Consider the following 16007-nt stretch of genomic DNA (forward strand, 5'->3'; position numbering starts at 1 on the left):
CGCCAGATTAAAGTACAACTTTACTACCTAATACTAGATTAAAGTACAACTTTACTACCTAACGCCAGATTAAAGTACAACTTTACTACCTAATGCTAGATTAAAGTACAACTTTACTACCTAATACTAGATTAAAGTACAACTTTACTACCTAACGCCAGATTAAAGTACAACTTTACTACCTAATACTAGATTAAAGTACAACTTTACTACCTAACGCCAGATTAAAGTACAACTTTACTACCTAATACTAGATTAAAGTACAACTTTACTACCTAACGCCAGATTAAAGTACAACTTTACTACCTAATACTAGATTAAAGTACAACTTTACTACCTAATACTAGATTAAAGTACAACTTTACTACCTAACGCCAGATTAAAGTACAACTTTACTACCTAATACTAGATTAAAGTACAACTTTACTACCTAACGCCAGATTAAAGTACAACTTTACTACCTAATACTAGATTAAAGTACAACTTTACTACCTAACGCCAGATTAAAGTACAACTTTACTACCTAATACTAGATTAAAGTACAACTTTACTACCTAATACTAGATTAAAGTACAACTTTACTACCTAATACTAGATTAAAGTACAACTTTACTACCTAACGCCAGATTAAAGTACAACTTTACTACCCAATACTAGATTAAAGTACAACTTTACTACCTAATACAAGATTAAAGTACAACTTTACTACCTAACGCCAGATTAAAGTACAACTTTACTACCTAATACTAGATTAAAGTACAACTTTACTACCTAATACTAGATTAAAGTACAACTTTACTACCTAATACTACATTAAAGTACAACTTTACTACCTAATACTAGATTAAAGTACAACTTTACTACCTAATACAAAATTAAAGTACAACTTTACTACCTAACGCCAGATTAAAGTACAACTTTACTACCTAATACTAGATTAAAGTACAACTTTACTACCTAACGCCAGATTAAAGTACAACTTTACTACCTAATGCTAGATTAAAGTACAACTTTACTACCTAATACTAGATTAAAGTACAACTTTACTACCTAACGCCAGATTAAAGTACAACTTTACTACCTAATACTAGATTAAAGTACAACTTTACTACCTAACGCCAGATTAAAGTACAACTTTACTACCTAATACTAGATTAAAGTACAACTTTACTACCTAATACTAGATTAAAGTACAACTTTACTACCTAATACTAGATTAAAGTACAACTTTACTACCTAACGCCAGATTAAAGTACAACTTTACTACCTAATACTAGATTAAAGTACAACTTTACTATCTAACGCCAGATTAAAGTACAACTTTACTACCTAATACTAGATTAAAGTACAACTTTACTACCTAACGCCAGATTAAAGTACAACTTTACTACCTAATACTAGATTAAAGTACAACTTTACTACCTAATACTAGATTAAAGTACAACTTTACTACCTAATACTAGATTAAAGTACAACTTTACTACCTAACGCCAGATTAAAGTACAACTTTACTACCTAATACTAGATTAAAGTACAACTTTACTACCTAATACTAGATTAAAGTACAACTTTACTACCTAATACTAGATTAAAGTACAACTTTACTACCTAATACTAGATTAAAGTACAACTTTACTACCCAATACTAGATTAAAGTACAACTTTACTACCTAATACAAGATTAAAGTACAACTTTACTACCTAACGCCAGATTAAAGTACAACTTTACTACCTAATACTAGATTAAAGTACAACTTTACTACCTAACGCCAGATTAAAGTACAACTTTACTACCTAATACTAGATTAAAGTACAACTTTACTATCTAACGCCAGATTAAAGTACAACTTTACTACCTAATACTAGATTAAAGTACAACTTTACTACCTAACGCCAGATTAAAGTACAACTTTACTACCTAATACTAGATTAAAGTACAACTTTACTACCTAATACTAGATTAAAGTACAACTTTACTACCTAATACTAGATTAAAGTACAACTTTACTACCTAACGCCAGATTAAAGTACAACTTTACTACCTAATACTAGATTAAAGTACAACTTTACTACCTAATACTAGATTAAAGTACAACTTTACTACCTAATACTAGATTAAAGTACAACTTTACTACCTAATACTAGATTAAAGTACAACTTTACTACCCAATACTAGATTAAAGTACAACTTTACTACCTAATACAAGATTAAAGTACAACTTTACTACCTAACGCCAGATTAAAGTACAACTTTACTACCTAATACTAGATTAAAGTACAACTTTACTACCTAATACTAGATTAAAGTACAACTTTACTACCTAATACTAGATTAAAGTACAACTTTACTACCTCATACTAGATTAAAGTACAACTTTACTACCTAATGCTAGATTAAAGTACAACTTTACTACCTGATACTTGATTAAAGTAAAACTTTACTACCTCATACTAGATTAAAGTACAACTTTACTACCTCATACTAGATTAAAGTACAACTTTACTACCTAACGCCAGATTAAAGTACAACTTTACTACCCAATACTAGATTAAAGTACAACTTTACTACCTAATACAAGATTAAAGTACAACTTTACTACCTAACGCCAGATTAAAGTACAACTTTACTACCTAATACTAGATTAAAGTACAACTTTACTACCTAATACTAGATTAAAGTACAACTTTACTACCTAATACTACATTAAAGTACAACTTTACTACCTAATACTAGATTAAAGTACAACTTTACTACCTAATACAAGATTAAAGTACAACTTTACTACCTAACGCCAGATTAAAGTACAACTTTACTACCTAATACTAGATTAAAGTACAACTTTACTACCTAACGCCAGATTAAAGTACAACTTTACTACCTAATGCTAGATTAAAGTACAACTTTACTACCTAATACTAGATTAAAGTACAACTTTACTACCTAACGCCAGATTAAAGTACAACTTTACTACCTAATACTAGATTAAAGTACAACTTTACTACCTAATACTAGATTAAAGTACAACTTTACTACCTAATACTAGATTAAAGTACAACTTTACTACCTAACGCCAGATTAAAGTACAACTTTACTACCTAATACTAGATTAAAGTACAACTTTACTACCTAATACTAGATTAAAGTACAACTTTACTACCTAATACTAGATTAAAGTACAACTTTACTACCCAATACTAGATTAAAGTACAACTTTACTACCTAATACAAGATTAAAGTACAACTTTACTACCTAACGCCAGATTAAAGTACAACTTTACTACCTAATACTAGATTAAAGTACAACTTTACTACCTAATACTAGATTAAAGTACAACTTTACTACCTAATACTAGATTAAAGTACAACTTTACTACCTCATACTAGATTCAAGTACAACTTTACTACCTAATGCTAGATTAAAGTACAACTTTACTACCTGATACTTGATTAAAGTAAAACTTTACTACCTCATACTAGATTAAAGTACAACTTTACTACCTCATACTAGATTAAAGTACAACTTTACTACCTAACGCTAGATTAAAGTACAACTTTACTACCTAACACTAGATTAAAGTACAACTTTACTACCTAACACTAGATTAAAGTACAACTTTACTACCTAATACTAGATTAAAGTACAACTTTACTACCTAATACTAGATTAAAGTACAACTTTACTACCTAATACTAGATTAAAGTACAACTTTACTACCTAATACTAGATTAAAGTACAACTTTACTACCTAACGCTAGATTAAAGTACAACTTTACTACCCAATACTAGATTAAAGTACAACTTTACTACCTAACGCTAGATTAAAGTACAACTTTACTACCTAATACTAGATTAAAGTGAAGCTTTACTACCTAACAGTAGTTTAATGAGGAATATTTGATGTGTTTATCTCATTTTAGTGACTAATGATTTATTTCATTTTATTCCAATGATAATTTTTTTATTCTAATGATTATTCACATTAATTTATTTTATTGTACTGATTATTATTTGATTTATTACATTTTATTCTAATGACTGTTACTATTGTATTCATTTATTTTAATTATTATGATTAATACTTTATTATTTTAATTCTCATGATTATTAATATTATTTTTCTTTAAATTTTATTCTAATGATTATTATTTTTTATTATTATTATTTATTAATTTTATTTGATTCTACTTTTTATTTTATTTTTGTAATTGTATTCTACTAATTATTATTTCATTTATTTAATTATTAATTATTTAAATAATATAATTTAATATTATTTATTTATTCTAATGATTAATATTACTTTATTTATTTCTTTATATTATTCATTTGTTTAATTACAATTACTTTAATTGTATTTATTTAACTTCAATTATTACTTTCTTTTGTTTTAATTATTAATATCTTGTCTTATTCTAACGATTATTCATATTATTTTATTCATTTTATTGCACTGGTTATTATTTTATGTATTTAATCTTATTGTACTGATTGTTATTATTTATTCTAATGGTTACTAATATTTCTGCATTGTAATGATTATTCATATTATTTTATTTATTTTATTTTATTCTAATTATTGTTACTTAACTAGATGTTTACTTGTTCTTTAATACTCATTACCAAAAAAAGAAATTAAAGGGTTTTTTGTTTTTATTTTAATTATTATGATGATTATTACGATTACTTTATTTATTCTTTGATTCTAATGATTAATATTTTTTTATTGATGTAATTCTAATGATTATTAAATCTATTTAATTATTATTCTCAAAGTCTTTATTTCTTTTCTACAGATAATAGTAAAGTGCGTACCCTGCGCCTGCATGCGGGTGCGGACCAGCGCTAGCGGGTAGCTAGCTAGCTGTCCGCAGGTGCTGGACGTGGTTCCGCAGGCGAGCAGCACGAACACGCCGGGGTTGGGCCCGTCGGCCGCGCTGCGGCGCTGCAGCCACCAGTTCTTCAGCGTCTGGGGGGAAAAACACGGACCAATGAGAGCCAGGACCACACAGGCCCCGCCCACAAACACAGGCCCCGCCCACAACCACAAGCCACGCCTACAACACAGGCCCCGCCCACAACAACAAGCCCCGCCCACCACAATAAGCCCCGCCCAAAACCACAGGCCCCGCCCACAAGGCCGCGCTGCAGCCACCAGTTCTTCAGCGTCTGGGGGGGAAACACACATAGACATTTATACGTAGACGCCGCATCGAGTGTTCTTTCCCGCTGCTGCTAATACGTCAACGTCGCCGCCATATTGGATGTGGCAAGACTGCGCTGTAAACTAATACAAGTAAATTTAGGTTTTACTTCTCATTTATTCATTCACACACGCACTAATATACTTGGGAAACAGTTAGGCTCCAAATATAATAGATTTAATTTTCTCAGATGGCAAAAATAAGAACTTTATTGATCCCACATAGGAGTAATTCATGTTATATCAGATATGGAGAACAAAACAAGATATATCCCCCTCACAAAAATAAGAAAAATACAGAAACATATTTTCTCATCGACAAAACTAATTAAAACATTTTCAAATAACAAAATAACACATTTGAACCATTTTTTCAGACAATAAAAGAACTGAAAAAATCTGAAAAATGGTTCAAATATGTTATTTTGTTACTTGAAAAATTTTAAATATGTTTATGTAAAATATGCTTTGTTGGTGAAAAAATATATTTTTCTTATTTTTGTGAGGGGGATATATATAGTTTTGTTCTCTATAGCTGATATAACATGAATTACTCCTATGTGGGATCAATAAAGTTCTTATTTTTGCCATCTGAGAAAATTAAATATATTATATTTGGTGCCTAACTGTTTCCCAAGTATATTAGTGCGTGTGTGAATGAATAAATGAGACGTAAAACGTACATTTCTTTGTAGAAAGATGCTTTATGAAAATAAGTCCATTTACTTGTATTAGTTTACAGTCTTGAACATCCAAGATGGCGGCGGCGTAACGCAGCAGCGCTCGATGGGGCGTCTACGTATATATGTCTATGGGAAACACGGACCAATGAGAACAAGCCCCGCCCACAAACACAGGCCCCGCCCACAACACAAGCCCCGCCCACAACACAGGCCCCGCCCACAACACAAGCCCCGCCCACAAGGCCGCGCTGCAGCCACCAGTTCTTCAGCGTCTGGGGGAAACACGGACCAATGAGAACCAAAAATATGAAAATATGTCAAAAGTATTTAAAATATTTAAAAATCAAACTGTAAAATTGCCCACCCACCTCGTACACCGCCAGGTCGATGCTAGCTTTATTTTGAAGGCCTACCTCGTACACCGCCAGGTCGATGCTAGCTTTATTTTGAAGGCCTACCTCGTACACCGCCAGGTCGATGCTGGTTTTATTTTGAAGGCCTACCTCGTACACCGCCAGGTCGATGCTGGTTTTATTTTGAAAACCCACCTCGTACACCGCCAGGTCGATGCTGGTTTTATTTTGAAAACCCACCTCGTACACCGCCAGGTCGATGCTGGTTTTATTTTGAAAACCCACCTCGTACACCGCCAGGTCGATGCTGGTTTTATTTTGAAAACCCACCTCGTACACCGCCAGGTCGATGCTAGCTTTATTTTGAAAACCCACCTCGTAGACCGCCAGGTCGATGCTAGTTTTATTTTGAAAACCCACCTCGTACACCGCCAGGTCAATGCTAGCTTTATTAGTTTTATTTTGAAAACCCACCTCGTACACCGCCAGGTCGATATTAGTTTTATTTTGAAGGCCCACCTCGTACACCGCCAGGTCGATGCTGGTTTTATTTTGAAAACCCACCTCGTACACCGCCAGGTCGATGCTAGTTTTATTAGTTTTATTTTGAAAACCCACCTCGTACACCGCCAGGTCGATGCTGGTTTTATTTTGAAAACCCACCTCGTACACCGCCAGGTCGATGCTGGTTTTATTTTGAAAACCCACCTCGTACACCGCCAGGTCGATGCTAGTTTTATTTTGAAGGCCTACCTCGTAGACGGCCAGGTCGATGCTGGTTTTATTTTGAAAACCCACCTCGTAGACCGCCAGGTCGATGCTAGTTTTATTTTGAAAACCCACCTCGTACACCGCCAGGTCGATGCCGGTTTTATTTTGAAAACCCACCTCGTACACCGCCAGGTCGATGCTAGTTTTATTTTGAAAACCCACCTCGTACACCGCCAGGTCGATGCTGGTTTTATTTTGAAAACCCACCTCGTACACCGCCAGGTCGATGCCGGTTTTATTTTGAAAACCCACCTCGTACACCGCCAGGTCGATGCTAGCTTTACTAGCTTTATTTTGAAAACCCACCTCGTACACCGCCAGGTCGATGCCGGCGTACGGCAGGATGCCCACCAGGTTGGGCACGTAGCCGCGGTAGAAGGCGGCCCAGCCCTCGCGGCGCAGGATCTGGCGGCCGCAGGCGGCGATGCCCGAGTTCTGGCCGCTCGTCCGCAGAGCCAGACGCGTCTTCAGGACCTGCAGGACCCCAACACAAACACAAACACAAACACAAACACAAACAGAAACTCAGAACCTGCAGGACCCGAACACAAACACAAACACAAACACAAACACAAACACAAACAAACAGAAACTCAGAACCTGCAGGACCCCAACACAAACACAAACACAAACACAAACTCAGGACCTGCAGGACCCCAACACAAACACAAACACAAACACAAACACAAACAGAAACTCAGAACCTGCAGGACCCGAACACAAACACAAACACAAACACAAACAAACACAAACTCAGAACCTGCAGGACCCGAACACAAACACAAACACAAACACAAACACAAACACAAACAGAAACTCAGAACCTGCAGGACCCAAACACAAACACAAACACAAACACAAACACAAACTCAGAACCTGCAGGACCCGAACACAAACACAAACACAAACACAAACACAAACACAAACTCAGAACCTGCAGGACCCGAACACAAACACAAACACAAACACAAACACAAACAAACAGAAACTCAGAACCTGCAGGACCCGAACACAAACACAAACACAAACACAAACACAAACACAAACAGAAACTCAGAGCCAGACGCGTCTTCAGAACCTGAGGGGGATTCCAGGAAGCGGGTTTAGTGAAAATCCTGAGTTTGTTAAGCCTGAGATGAGGGAAATCCGGAGTTTTCAGTTCCAGAAAGCGAGTTAACTCAAAATCTGAGTCGGTTACTATGGCAACTGAGCCTGTGAACCTAACCTGCTCGGTAGCAGGTTTACTTCAATAAAGCCTGAGTTTCTCTCCGTCTCCTCCCTCTGTGGCGTCAATTCAGCCAACGGGGCAAGCGGCAGAGTTAGAGAGCAGAAAAAGCGTATCTAACAAACGCAACGTATTTTATTCACTATGTCAGTGCAACAATATCACAGGGACATCCGAGTTTAACTTCAAACAGTTAAAGTTCAAATGCAAAAAGCAAAGGGAGGGAGGGAGCAGAAGACAGAAAGAGAGAGAGAGTAAAATAAAAAGTCAAATATTTCCCTTAAACAGATTTATAAGAGGGTAGGGTGATTTGATATCTTACCTTAAAATGAACTTGCATAATTAATCCATCAGTGGCTACAGCCTCGTTAATATCTTCTGCTGCTGGGGCAACATTGGACCCTTCACTTGCCTTCTTTCTTTTTTATTTTAAATTGCGTGGTTGTCTGCTTCCTTTTCATTTTTGTAAGTTAGTAACACTGCAGAGCGCACTAAAAACCAGATTGATAGCGACCACTGTCGTCAGGGACGCTGGGACATTTCAAGATACGAGGGGGGTACAAGTGTTGGGAAAGATAATACCTAGTGAAATCCATCATGTTGTTCTGATATGCATTTGTAGTTATTTTATATGTATTAAGTAATAGAATAAATGAAATAGACACAGAGTAATTCCATAAATGTATAAAATAAATAAAAAACACATTTACATTTTCCCCTGAAGCCGAGGTGTGGCGGCTGCCCCTGATCTAAATGACAATAAAATGTAATTCAATACCATTCCGTTTTCATCTGTAATATTATAAGACAGTGTGCTACATGTTAAATGAATACTGCATTAAAACTTACACATTGACTGCAGCAACTTTCCCCCACGCCATTTCTCTCCTTTGCTGCTGCAGCTGTGGGTTTTTTTTCTGAAATCTGCTCTCATCCTCTAATACGCACGTATTAACACTTCTAACTCCAGTGACGTGAAGTCTGTGGATCTTCAGATGCAAACTGATGTTTCCTCAAAGGGATTTTGTAAATTGAAATGTTAAATAAAGTTAAAAAAAAAAAAAAAAAAGAAAACGTATGTGGATCTTTTGTTGTCGCCGGTTGCCATGGTGAATCCTTTTATCAGGGCTCTACTGATGATGGCTTTTTAACTCGAGCTTAACAAACTCAGAGTTGATTGAGCTAACTCAAATCCGCTGTTCTGGAACCGAAAACTCAGAGTTTCTTATCTTAGGTTAAGTCAACTCGGAGTTCAGGTTTAAACTCAGAATTTGTTGAACCTGCTTCCTGGAATACCCCTCTGCAGGACCCGAACACAAACACAAACAGAAACTCAGAGCCAGACGCTCTTCAGAACCTGCAGGACCCGAACACAAACACAAACAGAAACACAAACACAAACAAACTCAGAACCTGCAGGACCCGAACACAAACACAAACAAACAGAAACTCAGAACCTGCAGGACCCGAACACAAACACAAACACAAACACTCGGGGACGGTCTTTGAAGAAAATACTCGGTTAAATATTCCTTCAGTTAAAATTGTTGAAATTTCATGAACTAATAGACTATAGTATTCTGAAAATTATGTTTAAAGCTCATAAAAAACTTTACCAATCAACATTCAGAAAAGATTTGAAAAAAGAGAAAGCAAGTATAACTTAAAAGGAACAGAGATCTTTATAAAACCAAGATTCAGGACTAAATTGATAGAACGTTGTGTTTCTGTGAAAGAATCAGTTTATGGAACAATCTGAATAAAGAAAACTAAGAATCCAAATCAAACATTACATTCAAAAGAACAATTAAAGCCAGTATGTTAAGGAAATATAACGAAAAATGTTGAGTTTGATTGACATTCCCGTAGGCGGTGGTAATTCTATTTTAATGTTATTTTAATTTAATTTTATTTTAGTTGTTTTTATTCACTTAGTTGTTGGTTTTTTTTTTTATTATTATTATTTGTAATTTATGTTATTTGTGAAAGCGGCAGATCAGATAAGATTCTTCTTCTTTCTGCTCCTTTTCATTCACAAGTTAGGAACATTTGTATTTGTGTTGAATTGTTTTGTTTTTTTGAATGAAATAAAGAATAAAATGAATGAAATGAAATATACGTGAAAAAATACATTTTCCATTTACTAGTAATAAAATTAAAGAAGCTAATTTTAAATGTATTCACAAACTCTATTTAACTCCAATTAAAATGCACAAAATTTCAAAGGACATCTCTTCAAAATGTCCAAGATGTAAAAGAACCGATGGGACATTAGTGCATTTGTTTTGGGAATGTGATCTTTTAATACGTTTCTGGAAATCAATTCATTCCTTCACACAATCAGTTTTAGAAATGAATTTTGAGTTTGTATTTATTAAATGATAAACTGGATCTTCAGTTAGATCAGAAAAAAGCAGGATATTAATTATGATCACATACTTTTACTTTGGAAAGATGATTCCCCTCCAGCTTTCAAGTTCTTTTTGGATCAAACGTCAATGTCATTTTTACCATTGGAAAAATTAACTTTGAAAAAAAACAACTGTGGTCAAATGTTTCAAGAATTTTGGTCTTGATTATTTTCTAAACTGGAGAACTTTTCCAAGGGGAACAATGAATATCTATTTATGAACGTATGTATGAGAAAATAAGCATATGCTGTATGTTTGTATGTATGTATACATATATATAGTTTATTGATATCGCTGTTTCTGCCATTTTTTTAATTTTCTTTTTTATATTTATTTAATTTTGTTCTCCCTTAATGTATGATTTTTTTTATTTTTTTGCCCTCTGGGCAATTATGGGGAGGAATGTGGGTAAAATAGAAATTGTGAATGTGAAAATGTGAATTGTGATTATGTGTATTATAATTATAATTAATTTATTCTAATCATTTTACTTAATTTTATTTTAATCGAATGATTATTATTAATATAATTTTATTGATTTATTTTATTCTAGTATTTCATTTACTTTTTTTTACGATTATTATAATTTTATTTATATAATTTTAGTATTTTATTCTAAAGATGATTCATATAAATATTATTGTCTTTATATATTTTATTCTAATTATTATTTTTATTCATATTACTATTATTGTATTTCATTAATTTTATTATTATTATTATTATTATTATGTTAGTTATTTTTTTTATTTTAATCTAATGACAATTATTATTTTATTATCTAATTGTATTCTAATGATTATTAATATTATTTTATTTATTTATTTTAATGTAATGATGATTATTATTTGATTTATTTAATTTTAGTGATTATTATGATTTTATTATAATTATTTTACGTATTTATTTTATTTTAATCTAATGATGATTATTATTTGATGTATTTATTTTAATGATAACTGTCACCTCCATGGGGTAGATGCTGGTCTGCTTATATTTATTTTAATAATAACTGTCTCACCTCCATGGGGTAGATGCTGGTCTGGGTGTATTTATTTTATTTTAATAATAACTGTCTCACCTCCATGGGGTAGATGCTGGTCTGGGTGTATTTATTTTATTTTAATGATAACTGTCTCACCTCCATGGGGTAGATGCTGGTCTGGGTGTATTTATTTTATTCTAATAACTGTCTCACCTCCATGGGGTAGATGCTGGTCTGGGTGTATTTATTTTATTCTAATAACTGTCTCACCTCCATGGGGTAGATGCTGGTCTGGATGTATTTATTTTATTCTAATAACTGTCTCACCTCCATGGGGTAGATGCTGGTCTGGATGTATTTATTTTATTTTAATAATAACTGTCTCACCTCCATGGGGTAGATGCTGCTCTGGGTGTATTTATTTTATTTTAATAATAACTGTCTCACCTCCATGGGGTAGATGCTGGTCTGGATGTATTTATTTTATTGTAATGATAACTGTCTCACCTCCATGGGGTAGATGCTGGTCTGGGTGTATTTATTTTATTTTAATGATAACTGTCTCACCTCCATGGGGTAGATGCTGCTCTGGATGTATTTATTTTATTCTCATGATAACTGTCTCACCTCCATGGGGGAGATGCTGCTCTGGATGTATTTATTTTATTCTAATGATAACTGTCTCACCTCCATGGGGTAGATGCTGCTCTGGATGTATTTATTTTATTTTAATGATAACTGTCTCACCTCCATGGGGTAGATGCTGGTCTGGATGTATTTATTTTAATGATAACTGTCTCACCTCCATGGGGTAGATGCTGCTCTGGATGTATTTATTTTATTTTAATGATAACTGTCTCACCTCCATGGGGTAGATGCTGGTCTGGGTGTATTTATTTTATTTTAATAATAACTGTCTCACCTCCATGGGGTAGATGCTGGTCTGGATGTATTTATTTTATTCTAATAACTGTCTCACCTCCATGGGGTAGATGCTGCTCTGGATGTATTTATTTTAATAATAACTGTCTCACCTCCATGGGGTAGATGCTGGTCTGGGTGTATTTATTTTATTGTAATGATAACTGTCTCACCTCCATGGGGTAGATGCTGGTCTGGGTGTATTTATTTTATTTTAATAATAACTGTCTCACCTCCATGGGGTAGATGCTGGTCTGGGTGTATTTATTTTATTTTAATAATAACTGTCTCACCTCCATGGGGTAGATGCTGCTCTGGGTGTATTTATTTTATTTTAATAATAACTGTCTCACCTCCATGGGGTAGATGCTGGTCTGGATGTATTTATTTTATTCTAATAACTGTCTCACCTCCATGGGGTAGATGCTGCTCTGGGTGTATTTATTTTATTTTAATAATAACTGTCTCACCTCCATGGGGTAGATGCTGCTCTGGGTGTATTTATTTTATTTTAATAATAACTGTCTCACCTCCATGGGGTAGATGCTGGTCTGGGTGTATTTATTTCATTGTAATGATAACTGTCTCACCTCCATGGGGTAGATGCTGGTCTGGATGTATTTATTTTATTCTAATAACTGTCTCACCTCCATGGGGTAGATGCTGCTCTGGGTGTATTTATTTTATTCTAATAACTGTCTCACCTCCATGGGGTAGATGCTGCTCTGGATGTATTTATTTTATTCTCATGATAACTGTCTCACCTCCATGGGGGAGATGCTGCTCTGGATGTATTTATTTTATTCTAATGATAACTGTCTCACCTCCATGGGGTAGATGCTGCTCTGGATGTATTTATTTTATTCTCATGATAACTGTCTCACCTCCATGGGGGAGATGCTGCTCTGGATGTATTTATTTTATTCTAATGATAACTGTCTCACCTCCATGGGGTAGATGCTGCTCTGGATGTATTTATTTTATTTTAATGATAACTGTCTCACCTCCATGGGGTAGATGCTGGTCTGGGTGTATTTATTTTATTTTAATAATAACTGTCTCACCTCCATGGGGTAGATGCTGGTCTGGATGTATTTATTTTATTCTAATAACTGTCTCACCTCCATGGGGTAGATGCTGCTCTGGATGTATTTATTTTAATAATAACTGTCTCACCTCCATGGGGTAGATGCTGGTCTGGGTGTATTTATTTTATTGTAATGATAACTGTCTCACCTCCATGGGGTAGATGCTGGTCTGGGTGTATTTATTTTATTTTAATAATAACTGTCTCACCTCCATGGGGTAGATGCTGGTCTGGGTGTATTTATTTTATTTTAATAATAACTGTCTCACCTCCATGGGGTAGATGCTGCTCTGGGTGTATTTATTTTATTTTAATAATAACTGTCTCACCTCCATGGGGTAGATGCTGGTCTGGATGTATTTATTTTATTCTAATAACTGTCTCACCTCCATGGGGTAGATGCTGCTCTGGGTGTATTTATTTTATTTTAATAATAACTGTCTCACCTCCATGGGGTAGATGCTGGTCTGGGTGTATTTATTTTATTCTAATAACTGTCTCACCTCCATGGGGTAGATGCTGCTCTGGGTGTATTTATTTTATTTTAATAATAACTGTCTCACCTCCATGGGGTAGATGCTGGTCTGGGTGTATTTATTTTATTTTAATGATAAATGTCTCACCTCCATGGGGTAGATGCTGGTCTGGGTGTATTTATTTCATTGTAATGATAACTGTCTCACCTCCATGGGGTAGATGCTGGTCTGGATGTATTTATTTTATTCTAATAACTGTCTCACCTCCATGGGGTAGATGCTGCTCTGGGTGTATTTATTTTATTTTAATAATAACTGTCTCACCTCCATGGGGTAGATGCTGCTCTGGGTGTATTTATTTTATTTTAATAATAACTGTCTCACCTCCATGGGGTAGATGCTGGTCTGGGTGTATTTATTTTATTTTAATGATAAATGTCTCACCTCCATGGGGTAGATGCTGGTCTGGGTGTATTTATTTCATTGTAATGATAACTGTCTCACCTCCATGGGGTAGATGCTGGTCTGGATGTATTTATTTTATTCTAATAACTGTCTCACCTCCATGGGGTAGATGCTGGTCTGGATGTATTTATTTTATTCTAATAACTGTCTCACCTCCATGGGGTAGATGCTGCTCTGGTTGTATTTATTTTATTTTAATAATAACTGTCTCACCTCCATGGGGTAGATGCTGGTCTGGGTGTATTTATTTTATTCTAATAACTGTCTCACCTCCATGGGGTAGATGCTGGTCTGGGTGTATTTATTTTATTCTAATAACTGTCTCACCTCCATGGGGTAGATGCTGGTCTGGATGTATTTATTTTAATAATAACTGTCTCACCTCCATGGGGTAGATGCTGCTCTGGGTGTATTTATTTTATTCTAATAACTGTCTCACCTCCACGGGGTAGATGCTGCTCTGGGTGTATTTATTTTATTCTAATAACTGTCTCACCTCCATGGGGTAGATGCTGGTCTGGGTGTATTTATTTTATTGTAATGATAACTGTCTCACCTCCATGGGGTAGATGCTGGTCTGGGCGACGGCTCCCGCCAGTGACCCGGCCACGAAGCGCTCAGCGATGCCGAGCGTTTCCTGCTGGCTGCCCATGATCCGCTTAATCTGCAACAACAACAACAACCATTAAAGCTGCAGCAGCGATGAACGGATGACGGATGAACGGATGAACTGGCCTCCACCCTGGTGCACGTTCAGGCTGCAGTGGAAGCTTGTATGACTTGATGTAGATTCTTCAGGCCTGGACATTTAGAGGATGAAACACCCACGACTGTCTACCGTATTGGCCTGAATATAAGACGGTGTTTTCTGCATTGAAATCAGACTGAAAAAGTGGGTCGTCTTACATTCGGGGTCTAGACGTTATACCCATTTACAACGCTAGATGGCGCCAGATATCTTTAAAGTGAATGCTGAATTTAACTCCCCAGGACAAAGTGAACCCCTGTCACAAAGAAGAAAAATAAAAAAATAGGAGGTAAGAAAGAAAAGAGAAGAAAATAAGAGAGAAGAGTTAACAGAAAGTGGAGAAACGTAGCGACAATCTGGAGAAAAGAGGGTGGAAGTTCGGCAGGTGAACCGGCAGCTGAGGAGAAGTTATGATGCAAACTTCAAGATAATGATTTCAAATAGTCAAAATAACAGGCTTTTTCTCTCCAATATATTGTTATAATCATTTGTTTCAGATGTACTGTCATTATTTTCTGTATGAAAATTGAATTTGATGTTCAAAAAGTCCTTTTTTTTTTTTTTTAACCTTGTTTGCACACAAAAAAGTATTTTTTCAAACTTGAGTCTTGAAAAAGAGTTGGGGGGTTGTCTTATATTCGGGCCAATACGGTATATCAAACCATTCAAAAGTTCTGGCA

The 16007-nt window shown here is 35.0% G+C and overlaps 1 protein-coding gene across 1 annotated transcript in view; it reads right to left on the bottom strand.

The window, feature by feature from the left end:
- LOC133443653 (calcium-binding mitochondrial carrier protein SCaMC-2-like) overlaps window positions 1-16007 on the bottom strand; it is a 32178-nt gene that overhangs the window by 1904 nt on the left and 14267 nt on the right. The window contains exons 8-10 of the mRNA XM_061720758.1: window positions 15136-15243; window positions 7316-7483; window positions 4815-4968 (exon numbers count right to left, since the gene is read on the bottom strand). Coding sequence (XP_061576742.1) covers window positions 4815-4968; window positions 7316-7483; window positions 15136-15243 — 430 coding nt within the window. The remainder of the gene's footprint in view (window positions 1-4814; window positions 4969-7315; window positions 7484-15135; window positions 15244-16007) is intronic.

Source organism: Cololabis saira, chromosome 5, assembly GCF_033807715.1.
Source record: "Cololabis saira isolate AMF1-May2022 chromosome 5, fColSai1.1, whole genome shotgun sequence".
Classification (NCBI taxonomy): Eukaryota; Metazoa; Chordata; class Actinopteri; order Beloniformes; family Belonidae; genus Cololabis; species Cololabis saira.